General features: G+C 38.6%; 1 protein-coding gene across 1 annotated transcript in view; it reads left to right on the top strand.

The window, feature by feature from the left end:
* Positions 1 to 27564, top strand: part of LOC120516408 (aftiphilin-like) — a 125383-nt gene that overhangs the window by 63591 nt on the left and 34228 nt on the right. Inside the window, exon 3 of the mRNA XM_039738054.1 lies at positions 15519 to 15670. Within this exon, the coding sequence (XP_039593988.1) occupies positions 15519 to 15670 (152 nt within the window). The remainder of the gene's footprint in view (positions 1 to 15518; positions 15671 to 27564) is intronic.

The raw sequence follows: 27564 nt of genomic DNA, 5'->3' as shown, positions 1-27564 counted from the left end.
TATGTGTACCAAATTTCAGGTCAGTAGTTCAAACGGTTTGCAAGCTACAGGTGATTTAAAATCCTGGACAGACAAACGAACAGCCACGGTAGCGTCATCATCAAATTCTTCCATGAGAACCCTGAATACCATGAGGACTGATTGAGGTCATTTATGTTAAGTAGAATGCCTAGAGAGGGCTGGGCAGTCTCGTGGTCTGGAACCCCTGCAGATTAATTTTTTTTTCTCCAGCTGTCTGGAGTTTTTTTTTATTTCTGTCCTCCCTGGTCATCGGACCTTGCTTTTATTCTATGTTAGTGTTCCCTAATTTTAATTCTTGTTTATTGTCTTTTTTCTCTTTCTTCATCATGTAGAGCACTTTGAGCTACATTGTTTGTATAAAAATGTGCTATAGAAATAAACATTGTTGTTGTATTATATATAAAGATACAGGAAGTGTAACAAACTTTTAAAATGGTTTATTTTGTGTATTTGTCCTTTCAAATGATAAAAAATATACCCAATATTGTGTTTCTGTTTTAAATATAAAATTGACATATCTCTGGATGGCTATATAGCATAAAGGAAATGTAATGTGCATTTCCATCTATTGCCTTGGAATTATCAAGGCAATGAACAGGACGCAGTGGAGAAAAACTGAAATTGCATTGACACGTACATATTAGTACACATTTTTTGATGTTTGTAATCGTGTTATTAGCTGTTGGAAATGAAAATTAAAGTTGTGTGAAATGAAGGTACTGGAAAAGTACAGAAAAACAAAATTCTTTGAAACAGTATGTTACTAGCATTTTGGTGTTTTCGGCATCAGAATGTTCTTCCCCACCCCTGTTGGAAGGCACACAACATGAAAAAAAACATAGTTTGATGCGCTTGAGACCCCACTTCATTCAGCTTCAATGGAGTTAGGACTTAACAGACAATGCTTCAAAGTGCTTGAGACACCTCACAGGGAACATTCAATCCACCCAAACATCATCCCCCCAACCCCCCACCCCAACCTTGCTCCCCCAAGTGATCAAGTATTCATCTGGGACTTGTATTAGCCAACACACACTGGCAGCTGGGAGGAGGGTGTAAGGTGGTAGAGTGAAGTGAGGGGGTGTTTAGAGTTGCCCGTTATTTGCTTCTGAACTATTTCATTACCAGTACTGAGGTCTGAAAGGTAGTATAAATACTGAAGTCAAAAGTTTACTACTGATCCAACTAAATTATAGTTGTGTCTATAGTAAAATTTGCCTATAAAGTAGAGCTTAGTTGGTTGTTACCTTACTAAATGGCATGGTCACGATATATGAAATTACTTTGTATACAGTACTGTACAAATTATTTTTTTAACATATTGGGATTATTTTGAAACCTAATGCAATTGTGATTTAAGCTGTGATGTGATAAACATTTAAGTTAACATTTCATATTACTGCTTGGTTAAGGGTTAAAGGATGTAAAGGCATAATAATCACTCTGAGAAATAAGGTTTTAAAATATATGTAATCTTATTTAGTTTTATAATAACTTAATGTCTAAGTTACAAAATGATTAAGGGAACTTCTAACTAGTTAGTCTTAACATGAGTCCACCATGTTTAGGGGATGTGTTACAGACTTGACAAAACAGAGGGTTGCTCTTTGCTACTAATGCTTGCATCACACATAGGCAATGTGCCCACACTTAAAATGTATGACATCATCTTCACATTATATTGTGTAATTATTCCACTTGTAGTGGACTAAAAAACCCATCTATGATTCACACTGTCCATAGGACAGTGATTTATTTATTTTTTCGGTGTGGATTACATCAACACTACCTCACAGAGACAAAAAAGCAGCCAGTAATAAAACAAAATTAAAGAATGTATTAAACAAAATTAAACAAAATATATGTAACTATATGCAACTACAGTGATCCTACCCCAGTTCCCTTCTGGCGATTATACAATAAACACAAATTAAGCAACCACAAATTACTAACAAAAAACACACTATGAAGTCCATGAAAAACTGCAAATAATGGAGGTAGATAGTCCAGATATCAGCACACTGTATATGAATGTAAAGGTCAGTCCTACCAGTATTTCCTGATGAGATAATGAGTTGTGAATTGGATCAGGAGCACTCTTTCTTCGCAGGACAACAGTAATCCTCAGACAGTCCTCATGCAGTAGGAGGATAGTCCATACACCCAAAACAGGAGATGATCCAGGAGAAAACAAGAATCCACAGGTAGCAAAACGGGAAGGCAAAAAGACAGGCAACTCCAGATATGAAACACAACACTTTTCTATCTCTGTATAGCTGGCCCCTTTTAAATATCGTGCCGGCCTCCTTGTCCCCATCAGCCCCTGCACCTTTAGCAGATGACCAATCAGAGCCCCAGTAGCACCGCTACACACTTATCACTCAGATCATGATGCCTCACAGTTTACATTCACATTCTAGGATTTAATGCCTAAACTAAGGGTTTTGTTCATGTTTGATGTGCCAAACTTGATCTCAAGATTCTCACTGTTTAAAAATAGAATACCTTGTTATTTAGGTATTTATTCTTAATGGTAGATTTGGATTGGTAGGGTATTCCTTTTCTGTGTGGACAGTATTGTATTTTTTTTGATTAAAAGAAAACAATCGATTAGATATTTGAAAATTAAATAAATGAAAATGGAGATATCGTATATTTTGCTCATGAGGCTCATTGTATTAATAATCTTTAATATAAAAGATGTTCCTAGGATTGTTTGTTGATTTATAGTAACATAAACCAAGTTAATATAAATATGTTGAATAAAACAGGAGATGGCCAATGTGGTGTGTGTGTTGATGCCTTCCACCTAATCTCTCACACTGTTTTGTTGAAGTTCTTTTAGCTGTTGATGAATACGTTGTTTGAAGTTATTTTTAGGAGACAACAAATGTGGTAATTCTGCTAGTGTTGCTCTGATCTATTAGCCACTGATGTAAATTGGCTGGTTTTCATTACAAAAGGCTCGACCAGTGATCAGTAAATTGGCTGACCACAAAATCCAGTTATTTTTTCAGTATTTTTTTCCCTAAGTGTTATGGTAATTTTGTTGCGCTAGTTTGCGCAAGGTATTAAGGTAGTTGAGCTGCAAACTTCCTGTAAACAGAGAGCACAGCAAGAAAGACTTTATGAGAGAAGACCATAATATTAGCCTTTACTTTGAAGAAAGTTGAGAATAAACTGAGGTGGAGTTGTCATGTGCAATTAGATAAAAGGCAAGAAAAGCTGCTTTTATTTTTTTTTGGTTGATTGATTGAGTTTGGACAGTGAGTGAACTTGTGTTTAGTGCAGCAGCTGACATTTTCAATTAGAAAAAGAAAAAGATACATTTGAAATTGTTCTTTAACAATAAGCTTGTTGGTGTAAAAACAAAATTTGTCCGTTTTACTTGTAATCTTGTTAAGCATGTTATCCTTATCTTGTTGATAAACGTCTTAAGAACATTTTATAGATTTGCAGCTTTTTTTTAAGGGTTTGTTCTTTTTATTATTGAACTGAACACAAAGGGCTGAAAAATCCTACAGAACCAGTGGCCATTACAGGTGCTGGTCATAAAATTAGAATATCATGACAAAGTTGATTTATTTCAGTAATTCCATTTAAAAAGTGAAACTTGTATATTAGATTCATTCATTACACACAGACTGATGTATTTTAAATGTTTATTTCTATTAATTTTGATGATTATAACTAACAACTAATGAAAGACCCAAATTCAGTATCTCAGAAAATTAGAATGTTGTGAAAAGGTTCAATGTTGAAGACACCTGGTGCCACACTCTAATCAGCTAATTAACTCAAAACACCTGCAAAAGCCTTTAAATGGTCTCTCAGTCTAGTTCTGTAGGCTTCACAATCATGGGGAAGACTGCTGACTTGACAGTTGTCCAAAAGACGACAATTGACATCTTGCACAAGGAGGGCAAGACACAAAATGTCATTGCTAAAGAGGCTGGCTGTTCACAGAGCTCTGTGTCCAATCACATTAATAGAGAGGTGAAGGGAAGGACAAGATGTGGTAGAAAAAAGTGTGCAAGCAATAGGGATAACCGCACCATGGAGAGGATTGTGAAACAAAACGCATTCAAAACTGTGGGGGAGATTCACAAAGAGTGGACTGCAGCTGGAGTCAGTGCTTCAAGAACCACCACGCACAGACGTATGCAAGACATGGGTTTCAGCTGTCGCATTCCTTGTGTCAAGCCACTCTTGAACAAGAGACAGCGTCAAAAGCGTCTCGCCTGGGCTAAAGACAAAAAGGACTGGACTGCTGCTGAGTGGTCCAAAGTTGTGTTCTCTGATGAAAGTAAATTTTGCATTTCCTCTGGAAATCAAGGTCCCAGAGTCTGGAGGAAGAGAGGAGAGGCACAGAATCCACGTTGCTTGAGGTCCAGTGTAAAGTTTCCACAGTCAGTGATGGTTTGGGGTGCCATGCCATCTGCTGGTGCTGGTCCATTGTGTTTTCTGAGGTCCAAGGTCAACACAGCCGTCTACCAGGAAGTGTTAGAGCACTTCATGCTTCCTGCTGCTGACGAACTTTATGGAGTTGCAGATTTAATTTTCCAACAGGACCCGGCACCTGCACACAGTGCCAAAGCTACCAGTACCTGGTTTAAGGACCATGGTATTCCTGTTCTTGATTGGCCAGCAAACTCACCTGACCTTAACCCCATAGAAAATCTATGAGGTATTGTGAAGAGGAAGATGCAATACGTCAGACCCAACAATTCAGAAGAGCTGAAGGTCACCATCAGAGCAACATGGGCTCTCATAACACCTGAGCAGTGCCACAGACTGATCAACTCCATGCCACGCCGCATTGCTGCAGTAATCCAGGCCAAAGGAGCTCCAACTAAATATTGAGTGCTGTACATGCTCATATTTTTCAAGTTCATACCTTTCAGTTGGCCAACATTTCTAAAAATCCTTTTTTTGCATTGGTCTTAATTGATATTCTAATTTTCCGAGATACTGAATTTGGGACTTTCATTTATTGTCCGTTATAATCATCAAAATTAAAAGAAATAAACATTTGAAATACATCAGTCTGTGTGTAATGAATGAATCTAATATACAAGTTTCACTTTTTGAATGGAATTACTGAAATAAATCAACTTTGTCATGATATTCTAATTTTATGACCAGCACCTGTAGAATACGTATTCCTTGAGGAAGATCGTTAACTACTAATGCAAGAGGTGTCCCATCAGCAGGACAGTTGTTTGTGTATATTGCAATTAAATCAAAAGCAATAATGGTACTTTTACATCAAAATTATTCTTTCAAATACATCATAAGTTTAATTTTTTTTTGCTTTATTTTATTAGTAAAATATGCAATTTGAACACATTTATGCTGAGGCGAGCAAGCATCACAGCTGAGTAAGTCTGCTTTTACCAAAGATCCCACCTATGTTGATCCACATACAGGAAAATGCTCATTACCGTTGAATAGCTGAAGTTCAACGCATTCCAGTGATTTATAGTTACCAGTGATTGTTCTTTCATACTACATGACACAGCTCTCCGTAAAACGCAGGAATTAAAATGTGTGACAGCGCATCTTTACTCACCTTTATGCTCTATGCTTCTATGAACGTACATACAGCTCGTTTGGTTGATGTGTAATGACTTAAAGTTTGTATTAGGGAAATTTCTGGTCTTCAACAAAAGAAAACATACGGCTTTGAAGATCCTAGAAAAGTTACAGAACGCTAGTTATATGAAATTTGAAGCCCCAGCTTTGACTCTGTTGAGAATGATGTGCTTGCTGAAGGACTTGATCCTCTGCTTAATTTGTAATAACTCCTTAGAGCATAACTTTGAAGCTTTGTGGCATGCAGTGTGACAGTTCAGGCATCATTAGTTCAAATCAGTATATCTAACCACTGTCTGCTGCTTGTTCTCCCTATGTTATTTTTCAGAGCAGTACTTTTCCAGTATAAACTTCTTAGTTTACCGGTCAAGTACCTTTATATTGTACCCACTCAAAGTTATAGGTGAGGATAGCTTTTTGGTTGAATGTCATTGAATCACAGCGAGTGAACTTTCACGACGGGTTGCTCTTTAATTGAATATATCTCTATTGCATCATGCCGGTGCTAAGATTTTCACATGTGGAACCCCCATCTCTTCCTTCTCCTTTGAAACATTTGTCTAAATATAATGCTTTGTGTGTGTTTATCCATTATTTCAGAACTCTTGTAAAACGGTCATTGTTGTTTCTTGTTTAAGGGATCTTAAAGTGGGTGATCAGAACTTATTGCTTAGCCTACAGTATATATAAATCCAGAATTTAAAAAATTAACTGGACTTTCATTACCTGTACTAATTAATTGTAACTAAGAGGCTGTATTGCATTCACTAGCATACCATTTATATAAATGACACGTGCTTTCACTGTCTTCATCACATTTTAGGGTTTATACTCTTGAAACATTAGTTTGCCTTAAAAAAAAAAAATCAAAGGTATGTCACAAATTTATTGTTTGCAGATTCAAAGTCAGCAATTAAGTATTGCTGTTTTGCCCATGTTGCTGAGTTGGTATCTCTGTGTATATTTCTGATGGCACAGTACATGTACATGAAGTGCTTTAAAGCTTTGAAACACTAAGTACATTTTATTTTGGTATTAACAAACGAAACATCGCTTTTCATTGTTTGTGTAGGCAAAGCAAATCTTCTTCCCTAGTGTTTTTCCCGAGCTAATGCAGGGTCTGCTACTTTCGATGCTTTCCTCCACTTCTTCTGATCTAGGGCGTCTTTGGGTTGACGTCAATCTATCGCATGTCCTCCTTGATTCTGTTGAGCCAGTGCTTTTTGGGTTTTTTACGTGGTCACTTGCCGTCTGGGCAGAATCGAAGGGTGATCTTGGCCACTGTCTGTTCTTCGCTTTGTAGGACATGTCCATACCACCTCAGTCGGCCCTCTTTCATCTTCTTGGTGATTGGCGCCACTCCCATTCTTCTCCTTATGTCCACATTCATGGCGTGATCCCACCTCCTGAGTCTGAGAGACCATTGGAACATCTTCATCTCCGTCATATGGCTGGCCAACATTTAACGACATAGAAGGCCACTGGTCAAACGATGGTCTTGTACACTTTTGCCTTGATGTAATTCACATCTGTCAGTCGCACAGGACAGCCGTGACTCTTTGCCACTTGAGCCTCGCCACAGCAATGCATGCACTGGGTCAGAGAGGGTGCTTCCATTGGCGCATACGCAGGAACCCAGGTATTTGAACTCTGTGATTTTGTTCAGGTCTTTGGGTCTTGTTCATGTGTAGACAATGCAAAATAAATAGTGTAAATGCCAAAGTGGATGCACTGGTATCCCAACCAAGATGGAGCAAGATTTCTTTGCGTGGACAGAGGCTACAGGTGGATCGACAAGTGTCCCAGCTGAATGTGTCCTCCATACCTTTCCTGGCTAAGAAGAAATGTTGGAACAGAGAATGACGGTCTCTAGTGGTTATTTATTCCTCCACTACGCTAGATTGCAGCTTCCCTTGGGTGGAGTCCCCATTCATACTCCTGCAGGGCACCTTGGGAAATGTTTTCTTGGTGAGCAGCCCTGTCGAGATGTGTTGGGTTCCACCAGTTGGGGCTGTAAATAAAGGTGCACAACTGGAAGGAGGTTCTACCCGACCCAGTAGTGCTTCCATGCTGTAGTCATTTGACACTGGAAGTACTCCTGGGTCTGGCATAAATAAGCCACCCCACCTCATCTGTGTGAGGTGAGTCGGGAAGAGGTAAACAAAGCTTGACTGAAGATTAAGTGTGGAAAGATGTCTGTGTTTTGGAGGAAGTTGACCTGTATATGGGTATTTGTTGAATAAACACCACTTCTATTAAAGCTCTTGATTGTGTTATGTTTGGAGTGTTTTTGGGTGCCATCTAGTGTCCACAATAGCTTTGTTTGAAACTTGTAATTAGTATGTGTTTTGATTTGGGAAAATGGTTCAAGGGGTTTTTTAGAATAAGTGGGCAAAAATCAGAGAGAAGAGGTCCGATACTTCAATAAAATTTTCTTATTCAATTATAACATATAAATACATATGAATAGGTTATAGAAATAAATATATATGCTTAAAGAGACAAGCTTATACTTACAATAACATACATACAGTAACATACATCAAAAGACCCAGAGCCATCATCCTAGACCAGTAGACTGGGGGAGCCCGCATGTCAGTCTTGTCAGAGGATCAACCCCGTGTGCCTTTTATCAGATACCGGGCGGTGTGCGCCTTTCCCCACGGTTGAGCGTCCAAAGAAACTGAGGGCGGAACCTTCCCTTATATACTAATTAGGTGTCCTTGCCCAAAAGCGGCCTACGTGGAAGCAGTGTATGCAGAAGTGATCAGTTTCAGCATACCCCCTCCTTCCACGGGACACGGTGCTATTTTTTTCTTCTACTCGGCCTTGAGACTAGTGCCTGATACCAGAAGACACAGTAATATGCTTACATGTGAAAAAAGCCTCTCGAAGTGAAAAACAACTCCTTACATAGCCTTGGCTGTATCTTTAGAACATTCCCGGCTGTTTTTCCCAAAACATTAGTTTCTATAGCTGATTCTGCGCTGAAGCGACCAACGCCCATCTGCTCTCCTGATTCCCCCTCCCTCTCTTTATTTCACCTTTGCTTTTTACAGAGAAAAATCCTTCCATTACAGTATGAGTTTTTAAAAACAAAAAAAAAGACATTTACAATTGGACATCAGTGTTTGCCTTTGAATAAGAATTTTTTCATTTAGTTTGAAATTATAATTGATAGTGATGCTCATTTTGACAGCTGTATTGCTACATTCATGTCTTCTTGTATATTTTTTGGATTTGTGTCAAACTGCTTTTTAGTCAAGCCTAACTTGGTCTATGTCCACACTACAATGCTTTCATTTAAAAACCAAAAAACTTGTACATACATGCTATCATTTTCACATTGTTAACGAAAGTATCTCTGTTAAGGAGATGTTATAATATCAGAATTGTTGTATTTGATACACTTGTTTAGTACCACGGCAAAAACAGAAATGCGATTCAGCAGCTTTTTATTAATAGTACCTCCACTATTCAAGTGATCAAATCTGTGCCTTTTACTGTTATAGAATATAAAATATTACACTAACAGCAGCTTTAAAATAGCGGTACAGGCAGCCCCCAGGTTACGTATGAGATAGGGACTGTAGGTTTGTACTTAAGTTGAATTTGTATGTAAGTCGGAACAGGTACATTATATTAATAAATGTTATTGTTTACCGACTGTAACCAAGTGCTCTGCCGATGAATGATGGAGTTTCATCTCTCTCTGAACTTTTTATTATTTCTACTTTATTTTCGATGGTGATGGTTTTTCTCTTCTTTACTGTATCACCAGCACTTGCATCAGATTTGTGTTTCAGAGACATTCTTGAAGGGTGAATACAAAAGGTTAAGATGACCTCTTCTGCTTAGCACTGTTCATGCTATCACAGCAGGAGGGCACCCATCATCAACACGTCTGATGTACTGACAAGAGACAACTTCCTGCTATGTGCATAATAGTACAAGCAGGCTTGCTATTGAGAATGAATAGTGGCGGCAAGGGACGGTTCACCACCCGCCCACCACACAGTCAACTCCACTACAGTATGCTGCCTGCAGTGTCCGCCCACCGAGAATGAACACGGTGTGGCCAAAGGCGGGTAGTGAATTGCCCACCACCACCTCCATTCAATAGCCAGCCATCCGAGGCACACTACAGTGCTAACTGCCCAATTCCATCCCCCATGTGGCGTTCACCCTCCGTGGCCTCAATTCAGCCACAACTGGGTCACCCCTTGCAGCATCACCCAAGAACTAACGGGGAAGCCGCGTGTGGTGGGCGGGCAGTGAATTGCCCCCCTCTGCTCCATCCAGCCTGTGTCCAGTCAGGAGCCGTAGCTGCGGCGGCACGGTGGGCAGACAGCGAACTGTCCCATCAAGCCTCCGTCCTGCACACGAGCAATAGCTTTGGCCCCGGTGACTATGGACCATGGGTCACTGCTTACTACCAGGAGCCGCCCAAGGGACACTACACTGCGCGAGCAGATAAATCGCCCCCCTCCGGCTGACGATAACGGAGAGGCAGTTACTGAGGCGCATGCGTTGCAGCCCCATTCGTAAGTCATAGGTTGGATGTCCGTAACTTGGGGACTACCTGTATTGGAGATGCTGGACATCTCGGGAGGGATGCACTCCATTACAAACAGAGCTTGCTTTATGCAGTAACAGAAAGGGCACAAGTGGACTGTCATAAAAAAAAAATAAGATGCTCACCTTTAACCAACATATACTCTAGACTTCTAAGAGGTATCCAGAATTTTATGAAAATGCTCCTTACTATTTGCAGAAACACTACCGAGTGTGAAGGTGCTTTTTAATTCCTAAGCCTCATCTCTAATAACATAAGGACTGAGTTAATAGTCTAAGCACTGCCTTTCGTCAACTAAAGTGCATTACATGCAGGGAACTTATTACACTTAAGAATAACCCTGAAGGTCAAACTGACAGCCCAGCATTTGTATTTACAATTTGTCCACTCCCAATCGTATGACTGATAAGACTTGTTATTCCTTAACCTGTGTACTAATACACTACATATCCAGTTAATAATCTACTTTTGTAACTGGTGGACTACATTACATTTGCCAATGTACCTTTCAAGTATATGATGCTTTTACTATACTTGTCACATTTTAGGTGTTATACTAATGAATAATTATAGCTTGGCATCAAAAACCAAACGAAGGACTCAAACTTATCATTTGCATATTCTTATTTAGCAATAAGTATTTCGTCTTGATGTGCTAACTGACATAATCACAGTACTTTGTGCTTTGAAGCACTAAATAAGTTTTATTTTGGTATTAACAAATGGAGCAGCTCATTTCATCGCCAGTGTAGACAAGACAGATAGCCACTTCATTTTTATTTACTGCTGCTATTGTTAGCACTGCAAGTGTGCAAGATTCCCTGCGTGATGCTAGATTATGTAAAACATCAGTAGGCATGCTTTTTGCAATCAGAATGAATGCAAAAGCTCTTTTCCTTGTTGTGTCTTGCACATGATATTAATAAGCAATTCTAGCTGCCATTATTTTGTCTGTTCTTACAACATGTGACATTTGAAGCTGAACTATTAAAAACATACATCTGATTGGTCACATCATTGCACTCTCAAAGCCCACACAAATCTACTTCTGAACTAACTTCATAATGGAGTAAAAGTGTCAGAAATGGCTTTTCTATGCGTTTTGATTTTTTTTTTTGATAAGACAATTCCTGCAAATGAAATGAAATTTTCCTGCCTCAAACACAAAACTTTTCTAGACATGTCTTCTGCTCATTTGTTTTTTGACAAATGTTGATGCAGTGTAATATCATCAGTCTTGACGTTGTGAGCCATTTTCGCAAAGATGTAGCTTTAAATAAGTAGCTAACTTCAGCTTTGTTTTTTTTTTTTTTTTTAACTCAGGTTTTTCTCAAGTGTTATTGTGCTTTCCAGAGTAGTTTTTAAGCTTGCTGTCATGCACAAGTGTAGTATCGACTTTTTTTTTTAAAAAGCTGGTACATTAGTTTTTTTTGTTTCAGTGTGTTTTCAAAAGTATACGCTGGAGAATATTTTCAGAAGTCTTTGATTTATAACATTGAAAACTTCAGGGCAGTGTGGAAGACAAGACTTAAACAGAAACTAATGTCTCTATTTTTAAATGAAAGTGTAGTAATGTGAATGGGATCTCAACCACATATACCTGTTCACTGATAAGATACCAGCTTGTTAACATATTATAAATTATAAATGAATTAAGGTCAATGAGCATTTAAAATTCACCTCCTATAGTCTAGACATGGTATGCACAGGCTTTTATTGGTCCTAGATACAATATTATATCAAGTTCATTAATTTCAAATTTAAGAAAAAAATAAAACTATAGTAATGCTGTCTGCATTGCAATTTTGGATATATATAGGTAATATCTTTATGTTGCTGAGTAATTTGGATTGAAAAGTGCTGAGTGGTAATTTTCCCATTCTGTTCATTACATTCACATATAGATCATTTGAGATGAATTGTAAACTCTTAGAAACTGTATTTAAATTTCATGCCTGGCCATTTCCTGTGTCATCTGAATATTTTCCTGATACCTGTATGGATTTTCTTCTAGGTATACTAATTTTCCTCCTACATTCAAAACAATGTACTGATGAGGTTCATCTGCAATTCACAGTTGACCATATGTGAGTGTGAATATATGTGTGTCTCCCTGTGATGTTCTTGTTCCCGTACCAAGAATATTTACTGCCTTGCACCCAGTGCAGCTGGAATAGGTTCCAGTTGTCCATTATCCAGAACTGGATTAAGCTGGTTTGAAAAAGTTATGCAAAGTAAGCAACAGAAAACCAAAGTTACAAATATCATTATGTGTGTTAATTTTTAAAGTACAGATCAGAGTTCTACCAATATGTATCTGGAACTTTTTAAGAACTCACTATTGAAAGTATCATCACTCCTCTTCTATCCTTTGAGCATTAAAATGATTTAGACAAAAAATCATTTTCAAGAAACCGAAAAATGTGCAGTATTTTACTACAGCTGCACAAATGCTGTTAATATATTATGCACATCATAAAGGAGGCTTCCATTCATGCATTCAGTATTAATTCTATATGATGTTTAACTATAGTAAAAACAAAAAAGCTTTTCTTATAAAAGAGCAAAGTTATACGTTTTATAATCACCAAAATAAATGACAGCTGGTTGCTCTGTAAAAGCTACATGCTAGGCCATTTCCTAATTTTCTTTCCCTCACAGCAGTAATTGTGCCTCGCCAAAAAAAATTGTAAATAGTTGTGTAAAGTACTATAAAGTACATACCTTATACAGTGGAACCTCTCGGACCACGTACAAATCGGGTTATGACCAAAAAGTTCGCCAAACTTTTGCATCTGTTCACGACCACACACTCGGGTGATGAACAAGCCAGTTTCCTTTACAGTTCGTACGCGCCGATGATTTCCGCACGTGTTCAGTCTCTCCCTGTGCAGTGAGAGCGAGAGAGCGTGAGAAGGCACTTAAAGAAGGCAGTAAGGTCTAGAAGGCAGTTAAAGAATGCACCGGGCTTGTTTTTAAAGAGATGCTTTCAGCATTGTTTTAATCTCGTATTTAATGAAGACTTTTTTCTATTGGATATTAACCTCCACTTCACTTCTGTTTTTATGGAATCATTTATTTATTGAAGGATTCTGAAAGCACTGCACTTTATTTAATTTGGACTTTGTTTTTTGATTGTTGTTTTGTTGATTTTAATAAAAGCACTTGGCACTTTTTGCACTATCCGATTGCTCCATTATAGTGCCTCACTGTCGTGCTCATCGGTAACATTACTGACCATGACGGGTTTAAGGGCTCCCGGAAGTGAGATGGGAGCATGCAGCAAACCCACATCTTCACAGACTTTACCTCAAAACTGTAATCTCTTCTCCACCCAGTTCCTCCTCACTTCCTTCATGCCAGAACTTGACTCATGCAAGGTTAGTTTTCTTGGTTGTTTATGGTTAGATTTTGTATAAATTACAGATTTTTGAAATGTTCATTTTTTTCCCCTGTGCTTAAAACTCATTAAAAAAAACTGTTTACAGAGAGCGGTTCGTAAGGCTGTAGCGTGGACTCTTGCAATGTTAGTTTTCTCTGTTCAAGGTTTTCTCAGTGTTATTCAATGTTCAATGTACATTTAGTTTACTATTACACTGTGCATTCTATGGTATAATTAACTATTTTTGTGCTTAAAAATGTTTAAAATATATATATATATTTACATACAGTTTGTGCGGTCTGGAACGGAGTAATTGTATTTACATACAATCCTATGGGTGAAATTACTTTGGGTCATGACCAAATCTTGTTGCAACCAGAGTTTTGGAACAAATTACGGTCATGACCCGAGGCTCCACTGTATGTGGGATATGTTCCTGGGCACTGTATGTGAGAGGAAGAATCTGTAAAGTGAAAATGTTCCTTGACTACCTGCCCTTAACATACAACAAGTTATTGATGGCTATAGGCAAAACTAATTATGTACAGCACTTTTTTCTAATACAAAAGAAATTTGGTGTACCTAAGCACATTCACACTTGATTGATGACTTGGGCTCCATGCACAGGGCTATAGATGAAGTTGAAAGTAAAGTCATAGTTAGGAGAGAAAAAAAAATGTATAAGAAGATACATGATATGTGACTAATAAAATGACACAGAGAGACAGACAGACAGCGAGAGTATGGAAGAAGCAGTCCTTGTACCATGAGTATGGCAGGTGTTCATCCCACTCATTTTTATACAACTGCACACCACAGTCAGCATTATGAAGTGAGAGTATGCGTACATGTAATAAAAAACAGGCATGAAATGCAAAAGTTCATGTCTGGATAATTGGCACTTCTGTGCTTTTTTTTTAAACCTTCATTGGACTGTGTCTATTGGATTCTTGTGTAAACCGAGATTCCTTTACATGGCTTTTTGTTTTATGGTTTCCAGTAAATGATGGGTGGCTTTGCTGTTTTTTTGACCCTGTTGTCATTATTAGCACTTTACTTTACACCCCAGCCTTAAATGTACAAATCTGCACAGTCCATCACAATATCTGGAAGATCCATTTTGAGATAATTATAATTTTATAGTAAAATAAAACTTGAGACAACTGTTCTGCCTGTATGTGTGTTAAAGTACATAGCATGAATTGTTTTTGATTTTCAGTTACATTAAGATGGTTAAACAGCCAATAAAGACTTGGTCACTTTAAGCAATACTAAGCTATCCAGGTAGCACAAGATGCAATGCAGGAATAAATGCTGGATAAGATGTTTGTTCGATGCAAGACACACTCTTGGACAGTTAAAATTCAATTCACCTTAAACTGTATGTTTTGTTAAAAAAAAAAAAGTATGTATGTATGTATGTATATGTATATAGTTGACTCTCAAATGTCATCTAGTTAAGCAATTAGCATACAGAAAATTGTACATCGTCTTAATTTCATTGAGCGTGTAACTTAATATTCAAAGTCTGCCTTCTTCAAAAACTATGTAGTATGTAATCATTTTTATTTGTTATTGTTTAAATCAAAATGAGCATGTGCTGTTTCTGTATACATTTTATACATGTGGAATTAATTATTGCCATATCTTGGTATTTCTTTTTATTCTAAATAGTCAACAATGAGATTTACAAATCCCACTGTAATTTTGTGGCCATTTTTTGTGGTGTTTTCTCCTTCTACAGTCATTGCAGTATATTTTGTGTACCTTTTTCTTCTTTTCTGCTATATGAATTATATCTGATTTTATTTAATAAAATACTCAAATCTTTACTTCATTAATGTTTGGCACATTATCCACAGTTTCACATGATTCAGAAAACTGCTGTTAATACACTTAGCTTAGTGGTACAAGAACAATAAAGTCTCTGTCTGTTTTCTTTAGGCAGCTTTGGTTTGCCGCTTACAGAAAGTTTTCCAAGCGTGTTTTCCACCATGCCCCATTTCCTGTTCTGAAGAAAACATCACTTCATTAAAGCTGTTTCTTGAGCCAGTAGAGCATCAAGAAGAGACGGGAAGTGCCTTGGGACATCTTAGGTAAGGGTCCAGTTGTCCTGTTGAGGATTATAGCTAGTAAAAGTGGTTTTTTTTTATATATAATAACGTCAGCAATTCTTTTTGTAGAATCACACTCGCTTTGTAATTTCGGCTGTCCTAAAGTAGACATTTCAATCTTTAAGGAACAACTTGATTTTTCATGCTAACATTTCCTCATTCCTTTGTGCCAGTTACTGCCATTCTATAGCATTCTATATCAGAAATATCTATAATTATAAATACAGAAATTTTACATTATATATTCACAAATGGTGATATAAAAAGTACATTTCAACATATCTAACATTTGTTGTACCAGTCATATCAGGATTTCCTTTCTTGCTTTTATGATAATTAATTTACAACACCAAAAAAGATGAAAAGTGTCAGAAATGGAAATCAATCCTAAAACTTTACAGATAACCATAAAATATATAAATCTTAATTAAATACGAGTATTGAATAAATCTGAGCTCTTCCTAGTATCAAAGTTTAAATTGAATAATGTAATTGTTCACTACAGAAAAACATTGGGGAAAAAGTCCTCATCTTGTTTAATCACTAGCTATACCATATCACAGTAAATAGTAAATAAAGATGTTTGATATAGCTGTTCTCAGCAGATTGAGTTGAGTCTGTTGGTAATAGCAGAAATAGACCAGGTAAATCAATCATAAGATTTTACTGTGTAATATAGATAATAAGTAGTAAACAAGTTAATGAGGAAAAACTTGTAATGGACTAGCAAACCATTTCACTATTTTAAAGTTAAATCATTAGCACTTTGATATTCTACATTTTATTTTCTCTGTATTCATTTGCAAAGCTGGTAAAATAATGCACAAAATGTAGTCCTCCAAATCATCTTTAGCTGGTCCTATACCAATTTCTTATAGGGCAGCTGCAAACCATTTCTTGGTTGCTGAAAGATATTTGGCCTGTGTATTTTTTCTTTTGGCAAAATTTTATATTATAGGACAAGTATGGCATTGTATTGATCATAAAGTGTGAATACAAAGAGGTCTTAATTACAATATTTTGATTGCTTTATATCTGTTTCAAGTTGTTTTTACTTCCAAGTGTTTTATATGTAATGTTTGTTGCATCTCTTTACAAAAAGCAAATTCTTGCCAAGAAGTGAGGAAAAACAAGTAAACGTGATGTTAGATATAACTGTACTATAGTTGTGTGTTGGGAATTGATAGTATAATTACCTTTGACAATGGAGTTACTTAAGGAAAAAGAGGGGAATTCTTTTAGGATTAATATGGTCCTGTTCTTAAAATATGATAGCTGTATGATAGCTATTTATTAAATGAGATTGAACATTTATAAGTAGACTATTTATAAGTAGGCTGCAAAAAATACTACAGTAAAGAAGAACATGGAATGAGAAAAATAAAGACAAGACATTGAAGGTAAAATGTATTAAAATTATCTATCCATCCATTTTCAAACCTGTTTGTGAAGTTCATGGGAAATATTAAAACTACTTATGGGCATTCCAATAGTAACATTTTTTGCAGAATAAAGTGTTCACTGATCTGTTTTTGTCTGAAGGAAAATCCAACAAAAATATGAAATGTCAATTTTAAATCTCTTCAGAGTAAAAGCTTTTATTGTATGCGGTGTAGTGGGTCCACAGCTCAAGTCAAAAAGGCCACTTTTTAAATAAGTAGTCATGGCACTGTCAGCTTAGAGAGGGGGCATGATAGTGTGGCCGAAACAGGTTCCCGGGGGAATTCGTGATGTGGGTGGTCCTCGCTTAAGTGCACAGGTGAGGAGTTAGCAGCACCTGGCATCAATTACGGATACGGACAATTGCCCCACCTGATCCACGCCCCCATGATAAATAATATAAGCGCGAGGTGGCTAGGGGTGGGGGAGAAAAAGATGAATGGAGGTTACAGGAGAAGAAGAAGGCAGGGTGGAGAAAGCCGGTGCGTGATTTATCGAATGCTCGCTCACTATATAGAACGGTTTGCAGCTGGACAGTGAGCCCTCGTGGGGTGTTTCCCCGGCACCTGGGGGCAGTCGGTAGTGGTCGCTCCTGCTGAGCATTAGTAAGGAGCGGGAGTGACTGGAAGGAGGATGGCACGCCACAAATAGCTGAGAAGGTAGCGGGAGTCGGGACTTGGGAAGTTAAATCCCCAGCGTGAGCACCCTGGTCGCTGGGGAGCCCAAATCACAGTCTGATGATGCCTAACAGAGCCAGGGGTCGGAAAGGCGAACAGACCAGAAGATGAAAGCAGAGAGAAGGTCAGCTGCAGGTAGGGTGGCTCCCCTGGTGCATAGCCTGGATGGGAGAAGCAGGGGAGTCACCAGTAGAAAGGCACCGGGATCTGTTTTTAAAGGACTGTTTCCAGCCATTGTTTTAACCTCATCGGATTTTAAAGGAATTATTTATTGTGCTTTTTTTTATCCTCCACAGTTCACTTGTTTTTATTGTATTATTTATTTAAAGATTTTTAAGCACTGCACTTTTGGGCACTGTTTGGTTTTTGTTTGTTGATTTTAATAAAAACACCATGAACTTTTGCACCATCCCCTTGCTTCATTGTTGTGCCTCACTGTCTAGCTCATTGGTAACATTACCGACCGTGTCAGGTTCAGAGCTCCCAGAAGCAAGATTGGAGCATGGAGTGAAACCCACATCGTCACATTGTACTGTATGTCTTTTGTGGCTACATTTGTGATGAATTTAAAGCCATCTTAACCTTTAAATTCATTGGAATTTAGACAAAAATGACACACTTGTATTTTACAGTAACAATAGTTTTTCCTACTCTTTATTTTCTACTGTGTCCTCATAGTTTTCATGCTTTTGTGAATTACTGTAATATCACATTAGTGTTGTGAGTGAAACATGTTTCATTCGGCTAAGGACTGATGACTGACAATTGTTGAATACCTGGAAAAAATCCTGTTGTCTAGGTTTCAGAGTAAGAAACGTATGAATGCAAACATGATTCACTTGTGGTGGTTGTGTCCTTTTTAATAGATTTTTAATTATTTAACTCGCTTTTAATAGTTCAGGTAAAATTAACTATTTCCTAAAGAATAGGTGTACTATTTTGGAAAGGCTGATTGATACTGGGCAATATTTGCACCCCATCTAAATGCAGAATCTTTTAACTTTGCCAGCGACAAAGAATAGGCATTTGTGACATAGGTATACTAGTAGCAATGTGTATTATTTCTTTGTACCTTGCTCTTGTAAATATCCTTTACAATTGTAGCATTCATGAGGGAAATCTCAAAACATTAAAACCGTAAAGATATATCCATTTCAGAAATAATGCAATGAGAAGTCAAGCAAAATCATACCTTTTATTGGCTAACTAAAAAGATTACAATATGCAGGCTTTTGAGGTAACTCAGGCTCCTTCTTCAGGCAAGATGTAATACAGAAACAGGAATTCCCTGTATTTATATAGACACTAGGAAAGATACAGCATTGGAAAAGATATACATTGTTCTCTCTTGCTAAATAAATCTTAGTCTGGAGAGGTCTATTAATTTTTTACATTTAAGTTGACTTACTTAAAGATTATCTAGTGCTATATCTGTCCTGGTGTCTATATAAACACAGGGAATTTCATTTTCTGTATTACGTCTTGCCTGAAGAACAGGCCTGAGATGCATGGAAAGCTTGCATATTGTAATCTTTTTAGTTAGCCAATAAAAGGTGTCATTTTGCTAGACTTTCATTGCATCTTTAATGGCTAACACGGTGCAATACCCTACTACTACATTTCAGAAATACAAATATAATTTTGCTTTTGAAATGTTGTTGTTATATTGGAAGAAAACATACATATACATTTTTGAAATGCTAGACCATCTATTGTACTTTGAAAAGACCATATAGAGCTTTTTGGTCTCTTCTAGCACTCCTGGTTTCAGCTTAATGCCCAGCCCGTCTTAACTTCTGTAATATACCATTAAATATGCAGTAGTATTAGTCAGGTGGAACATTAATTCCTGAAGAATGCACTCTAATAGTTAAGTGCTTTGAGACTGCCCTAAAGTATGCTAACCAACAAAAAGTAAGTTCAGTAAAAATGTATTTTTTGTGTTTATGCTACTGATGAATGTATTTCATCTTTGGTGTCGTTTATATTGAGAGTGATTTAAGAAATACATTCATAACTCTCCCTTTGACATCTTTCTCAACTCTGTTTATGAAGGTGCCTATGTTATTTTTCTTGTCTAAAGAAAGCAAAGCTATAGATATAAAATACAGTGTTACTGCTATTAGATGGAATCCTTTGACTCAAATATAATGGAATTTTTAAAGTGCTTGCTACACACCTCAAGGGAATTTCTCTTTTAACTTGCAAGTCTCGTATATTTTATTTTATGAAGTAGTTATCTAAAAGTCTATTACAAGAACAATTTTTAACTTGCTAAGGTTATGTTTCACCCATAATGTATTGCTGGATAAGATTTTTCTGTTGAATTAGAGATGCATTAATTGATCAGGCAGTGATCAAAGTCAGCCATTTTATATTGTTAATTTGTAATCACCCAATATCTTTATACCGTACTTGTATTTTACATATTTTGTGTTAAAATGTTATCCACATTAATGTACAGTAGAGAAATGTCATATATCAAGTTAAGAAAGTATAGTAATTGTGTAGAGTTGGGCATATACAAGATTTACAAGATGGCGCCGACTGTTGAGGCACGCCGTCAGCCGCTCTGGCTTTTTTGTTTCTTATTAGTCCTGCTTTTTCCTCGGCTTACCTGTTCCTGTGATGCTCTTCTTGACTCGATCATTTCTTATGATCGCCTCACCCTTCTGGCTCTTCGAACGAGTGTGGGGATTTCTCAACATCTGACCCCTGAGTTCAGTCAAGCCTTTGGCCGACTGTTTGAGGAAGTCCCAGCTTTCCTCATCACTGCCTACGGCTTGGCCGGTCGCCGATGGAAACGCCGCCGCCGGGTAAGCGGTGGCATCAGGGCTCGGCTCCGAGCTTCCCGGATCCTCTCTAGGAACAACTCTCCAGGCTCCCAACATGAGGTAATGTTGCCGGAATGCCATTTGCCCTCGGACGCTCCGATGTACCTCCCTGCCTCGCTCCGTCACCGCCGCCGGGGGGTGAACTTTAACAACCTACGCCGTATCATGACAATATCAACCGCCACGGCTGGTACGTCTCTGTTGACGTCCTCCCAGCCGGTTCGTTTCGCGCTGATAAATGCCAGATCGGTCGTGAACAAAACTTTCATCCTGAAAGACTTTTTTCTTTCTAATGGCCTGGATTTTTTATGTACCGCTGAAACCTGGTTTTTACCGGGCGAGACGCTCCCACTCACTGAAGTTTTGCCTCCGGGATGTTCCTTTATCAACACGCCGAGCGCGCGCGCGGTGGCTTATTGACCTTATTTAAATCTGATTTTATTTGCAACCGCCCTTCCTTTCCCCTTTCATTTTCCCCTTCAACTTTTGAGCTCAGTATGTTTGAACTAGTCTGCTCACCACCGCTGCTGTGCACACTCATTTATCGCCTCCAAAATACAATAAGAACTTTTTAGATGAATTTGCAGCTTTCCTGGCTGATATTACCTGCAGATATGATCGCTTCCTTTGTTTGGGTGATTTTAATGTCCATGTCTGCTGTCCCCTTAATCCTCTAGCAAAAGACTTTCTGGACATTATTGACTCCTTTGGTCTCTCTCAACTAGTGAACAGACCAACACATGGACAGGTTCACACACTGGACCTGGTTCTTTCTCGGTCTCAGAATCAGTGACTTGGACATTCTACCTCCCAGCTTTTCTGATCACTCGCCTGTTCTGTTTAATCTGGATTTGGTCTCTGTTGAGCATGGTAAATCCACCACCACTCGTCCCTCCGTGTCATTCCCCCCTCTGCTGCTGAAGATTTTACAGCTGCTTTTTCACCAATCTTCACATCATGTGAATCCACGGATGCTGATGTTTTATTGCAAACTTTCCACACTTCCTGCTGTTCTGTGATGGATGTCGTAGCCCCACTCAAACGGAGACAATCCAAAGTCAAGCATGACCCATGGCTAAATGAACAAACTCGCTCCATCAGGCAAAACTGTAGGCGGCTAGAACGTAAATGGAGGAAAGATGGTCTCACTGTTACCTTCGACTGCATGAGAGACGCGTGGTCCCAATACCAGAGAGTGGTCAGAGGTGCAAGGAACCGTTTTTTCGCTGACATCATCTCAAAAAACTCTGCCGATCAACGTGTCTTATACAAAACACTAAATGCTGTCCTCTCTCCAGCCGTAACTGTTTTCTCTGCTGCCTCCACTGCTCTTTGTAATCAGATCCTCACGTTTTTTCTGGATAAGGTCACGAACATTAGATCCCAGATCTCCATTTCTTCTTCTGGCTCTGTTGATTTAGCCGCTCCTGCGCACGGTTCCCTCACCAGCTTTGAACCTATTTCGCTCCCCCATCTGGAAAAATCGTTGCCTCAATGAAGCCTTCGGGCTCTCCGGACGATGTGGTGCCGTCCAGACTGCTGAAAGATGTGTTTCCTGTGATTCGATATGATGTCCTAAAGATCATAACTAGTAGTCTATCCTCGGCTATAGTTCCTCATGCTTTCAAACACGCAGTTGTACATCCAATTGTGAAAAAACCTGATCTTGACCCTGCCATTCTTTCCAATCTTCGTCCAATCTCCAAGCTACCTTTCTTGTCAAAATACTAGAAAAAGTAGTTTATGAGCAATTAACTCATCACCTACAGGACCATCAGGTAATGGATCTTTTTCAGTCAGGCTTTAGGCCCCAACACAGCACAGAAACCGCGCATCTACGTGTCCTAAATGACGTCCTTTTGGCATTGGACTCAGGATTCCACGTGGTTATGGTTCTTCTCGACTTATCTGCTGCTTTCGACACAATCGACCACGACATCATGATCTCCCGACTCGAATCCTGGGCTGGTGTATCTGGCTTAGCCCTCGACTGGTTCAGGTCATATTTCTGCAACAGGACTCTCAGAGTCATGCTAGACGATTTTTCATCTGAATCAGTCCCACTCCCATGTGGGTTCCCCAGGGTTCCATTTTAGGGCCACTACTTTTTCAATCTACATCCTGCCTTTAGGTGCAATTTTTAGAAAGCATGCAATTTCATATCACCTATATGCTGACGACTGCCAAATTTATTTCTCCCTCAAGCCAACTGACTCCACCAAACCTCTCCTCGACTGCCTATCTGACATTAAGGACTGGCTGGCTGTAAACTTCCTTCACCTGAACGATTCAAAAACCGAGGTCATTGTTTTAGTCCCGACTGCAAACAGGCTCCACCCCTTGGCCTTGTTTCTCTTCCCATTCCAGTAACCGTCTGTCTCCAATCTTGGAATCAAAATGGATACGTTCCTGAAAATGGATGCTCAAGTCAACAGCACAGTAAAATCCTGCTTTTTCCATCTAAGGCAATCGCCAAACTCAAGCCTATTCTTTCTAACCACCTCCTGGAATCAGTAATTCATGCATTCATTACGTCCCGGCTTGACTACTCTAATTCCTGCCTTTTGGTATCAGTAAAGCCACACTTTCTAGACTCCAACTGGCTCAAAATGCGGCTGCAAGGCTTCTAACTGGAAGTAGCAGAATCCAACACATTTCACCAATTTTGAAAACCCTCCACTGGCTGCCGGTTAGATTCAGAATCGATTTTAAGATTCTCCTCCTAACCTATAAGGCATTAAACGGTCTGGCCCCCGCCTATTTGAGTGTCTTGCTCCATTGTCACAATCCCCCTCGTGTTCTTAGATCCACAGATCAGCTGCTCCTAACCGTTCCCAAGGCACGTTTTAAAGCTCGTGGTGAAAGGGCTTTCTCCGTCTGTGCACCCAGGCTCTGGAACTCCCTGCCCTTAGTGGTTAGGCAAGCCGCTTCAGTCGCCACATTCAAATCTGCCTAAAACGCACTTCTTCACATTGGCTTTTAATTCTTAACCTGTTTCATTTTCCACTTGTCTTTTGCTATTTTCTCTATTTTATTTGGTCCCTTGACCTGTTTTTAGTATCTCTGTTTTAATTCTCTCTTAATGTTTATTTTTAATATTTTGCTTTTAGTCCTGCTTGTTGTAACTGTACAGCGCTTTGGTCAGTTGTAATGCTGTGTTTTTAAGCGCTCAACAAATAAATATGGTATGGTATGGTATATAGTAGTAGGATGGCGTATTTTATCTCTGCTGCGACACAAGTCCAGGAGTTGCATGGTATGATGCTTTGCCATCTCCTCTCAAATTTATAAAGATTTGAAGCTGTATGTTTTTACTCTTTGCAAGATGGATAGTTTCTATAGAATAGCAAAAGTTAATGAATAAGAACATAAGAAATTTGACAAATGAGAGGAGACTATTCCATCCATCAAGTCCATTTGTTTACCTAACAGCTAAGCTGTTCCAATTCTTCTTAAAGGTTGTCAAGTTTTCTTCTTTAACTACATGACTAAGTAGGTTGTTCCAGAGTCATACAAGTCTTTGACTAAAGAAGTGCTTCCTTGCTCCAGTCTTCCATTTCCCCTTAATTTCCACTGAAGTCCTTGAGTATTTGGTTCACCCTTAAGCTGAAAGAAAGTTGCTGCATTTACTTTATCAATGCGTTTGTGGATTTCAGATACATGGATTAGGTCCCCACGCAGTCTCCTGTGCTTGAGACTAAACAGGTTTAATTCTCTGAGTCTTTCAGAGTAGGACATGTCCTTGATTCCTGTGATGCACTTGATTGCTCTCCTCTACAGAGCTTCAAGTGCTGCTATGTTTTTCTTTTTCCGTGGTGACCAGAACTGCATGCAGTATTCCAGGTGCAATCTTGCTAGTGCATTATATACTGTAGTTTGAGCATAATGTCCCTTGACTTACTTTCTAGACTTTTTATGATATAACCTAACATTTAATTTGTCTTTTTAATTGCTTCTGTACATTGCTTACCTGATGAAAATATTGTGTCAACATATACCTCTAAATCTTTTTCAGAGATTGCTTCCCTGTATAAAGCATTGTTGGGTTAAATTGATATAGAAGTAAAGTGAAACAGAGAGCCATCAGTGGCAAAATCTGATCTCAAATGTTGTAGAAAAAACATATTTTATCTAGTTGGCTCTCACACTTTGCTAAAAGTAATTTTTCCAAAATGTGATGCAGTTTTTTATGCTTATTTTGATGTGCACAATTTCAGTATACACAATGTAAGAAACATTTTCCTAGTTATATAAGATTCATAAATACTTTACTACATGACAATGCATAATCTATGGGAGGTTCCTAAAACCGCCATAAGTAGAATTGTATTGGTATATTCTTGCCTTTTCTAATAGCTCTGACTAAATATTATTCTTCAGTTAGTGACCAGCCTTGCCATGAGTAAGGTGTAGAGGGCTTATGGTTTTAAACCGTGTCCATGCCTACGGGCCTTTTAAGTGTGTGAAGTAACTCGTAAAACAGCACTTATTTACATAAGCATATAGAAGATGCTAAGAATCTTTAAGTATAGAAGAAGTAAAGAACTTTTAAGTACAGAGAACTAAAGTTTCTCAAGAAAAGCTAAGTATAGAGAAGATACATTTTTCCTTTTTTTTGTCTTTTATTCTGCGTGTGTAACTACTTTTTTTTATCTATTCTTGTGTGGATTATTTGATTTTAACTTTCACTAAATATTTTTAAAATGAACTTTTGGACTGAGAGATTTCTTTCGGCACGTGTTTACGCATGCTTGATCTTGCCTTATACTTTGGTGGCTACACACACATTTTGTGTATTTTTAGGTAGCCCATTGCTTTTTGGTGCTGTGCTATACAAGTGATCATTTATGTGAGAACTGATTGCACAATGGTGACTAGACTACAAAAATGATCAGATGTTAAACAGCTTGCATACTTGTATAGCACACTGTTCATAATGGCCAATGTCCTTACAATTGTTACAAGGTTTCATGTACACTATTAGTAATGATACGCAAGACACATGAGTGCAATCCCAGCATCCACACACAATTTCTATTTTCATAAATAGCAGGTGATATTTTCTGCCTTATTTCTCAGAAGTTTCAATCTAGTTAAAAAAAAAAAAAAGGAAAAAAGACATCAAAAACAAAAGGCAACCATCAGAGTTGAGAAAGACGCAGAGGTATAAATTCAGATCTTGACTTGTGTGCATTGCTTTACTCTGGTAATACAGTAGGCTTCTGGGTGTCCTTTTAAAGACGAGGCGAAGTTGTCAAGGATTTATGAGTTATTGACAGGGCTGTGGAGTCGGAGTCGGAGACAATTTTGGGTACCTGGAGTTGTAGTCGGAGTCGGCAAAAAGTTAACCGACTCCGACTCCTACTAAATTTAAATGGGAATTAAAAAAGTAAGTTGAAATGTCCCAATTCACAAACAGTCATAATGAACTACTTCTCTGCTGTAAGAATAAAGCCCAATGCATGCAGTGCATAATGTTACCACAAAACGAACATGTCAAGTAACCATGAAGCATGCTTTTCATTGACTGTATGCGTCACTATATGGGATGTAATGCACAGGTAAGGTGCGGCACCGCTTTCCATTGTGTCATGTTCCACTGTTACAGGGAACTGTGAACCTAGCCTAAAGCCCCCCATACATTTACAGATGCACTGCCGATTTTTCGGCCGTTCAACGAGTCATCACGCGTCAAAAGCCTGAAAAATCATCTGGTGTGTTCTCAGCTCCGTCGGCTCCCCTTCGCTATGCACTAGTGAAGGGGCGGAGCGAGAACACAGATCTCTACCTGTCTCCAGCAGAGGCTCGTTCTGCTGATCAGCTGGCCAGTGAGTGACACAATGCACTAAACTTCCGGCTGGCTGACAGAGGAGACAGCCACTGCAGCAGACAGAGGCATCACATTACTCTGGATGGGGGCGGTCGTCGAGATTTTCGGCAAGCTGGATCTGCCCGTCCATGTGGACACCCGCAATCTGCGACCGCCAATCAATTGTGTTTGTCTTTAATCTGGCATTATAGTAGAGTGTTGGCTTCCTAGCCAGTAGTTATGTGGTGAAATGACATGTATGTTGCCTTCCTTTCCTTCAATGGATGTAGAAAATACATTAGCATAGTATATACATACAGAGGAGTCGGAGTAGGGGAGTCGGAAGATTTAGAAACTGAGGAGTCGGAGCATTTATCTACCGACTCCACAGCCTTGGTTATTGAGAGACCCACAAGAGTACATGAGTGAAAGTATAGATGTGGACAGTACATATACAACTGCTGAAAACTGTTTTTATTTTAAAACATTTTCAAAATGAGTTTAAGTTGTAGTTGGTGGGTTTATTTCATCGTCTTACATTTTCTGGGATTAAACACTATAATAATAATAATAATAGATTTTATTTATATCGTGCTTTATATTTAACAATTTCAAAGTGCTACAAAATAAGAATAAAATTAACAAACAAAAAAAATCTATAGAAATAATTTAACAAAAAGCCTTTCTAAAAAGATAAGTTTTTAGGTTTCGTTTGAAGGCATCGATCGACTGTGGGGCTCTCAAGTAGTCGGGGAGGGAATTCCACAGCCTCGGCGCCACCGAAGAAAAGGCCCTATCACCCATACTGCTAAGTTTAGTTCTGGGAACTTGAAGAGTGTTGGTATGCACAGAGCGGAGGGTGCGTGAGGAAGTATGAGGGATAAGGAGTTCCTGTAAATACAGGGGAGCAGATCCATAAATGCACTGATGGGTAAGGAGGGAAACCTTGTACTCAATTCTAAGTGGTACAGGGAGCCAGTGAAGGGTTTTCAAGATAGGAGTGATGTGGTTATGCTTTCGCACCCTCATCAGGATCCTGGCAGCTGTTCTGAATGTACTGGAGTCTCTGGATACTCTTGCCAGGAATCCCAATGAGGAGCGCATTACAGTAATCCA

Source organism: Polypterus senegalus, chromosome 16 (assembly GCF_016835505.1).
Source record: "Polypterus senegalus isolate Bchr_013 chromosome 16, ASM1683550v1, whole genome shotgun sequence".
Classification (NCBI taxonomy): domain Eukaryota; kingdom Metazoa; phylum Chordata; class Cladistia; order Polypteriformes; family Polypteridae; genus Polypterus; species Polypterus senegalus.
Note: the sequence above shows the minus strand (reverse complement) of the source record. Positions and strands in the feature narration are given on the sequence as shown.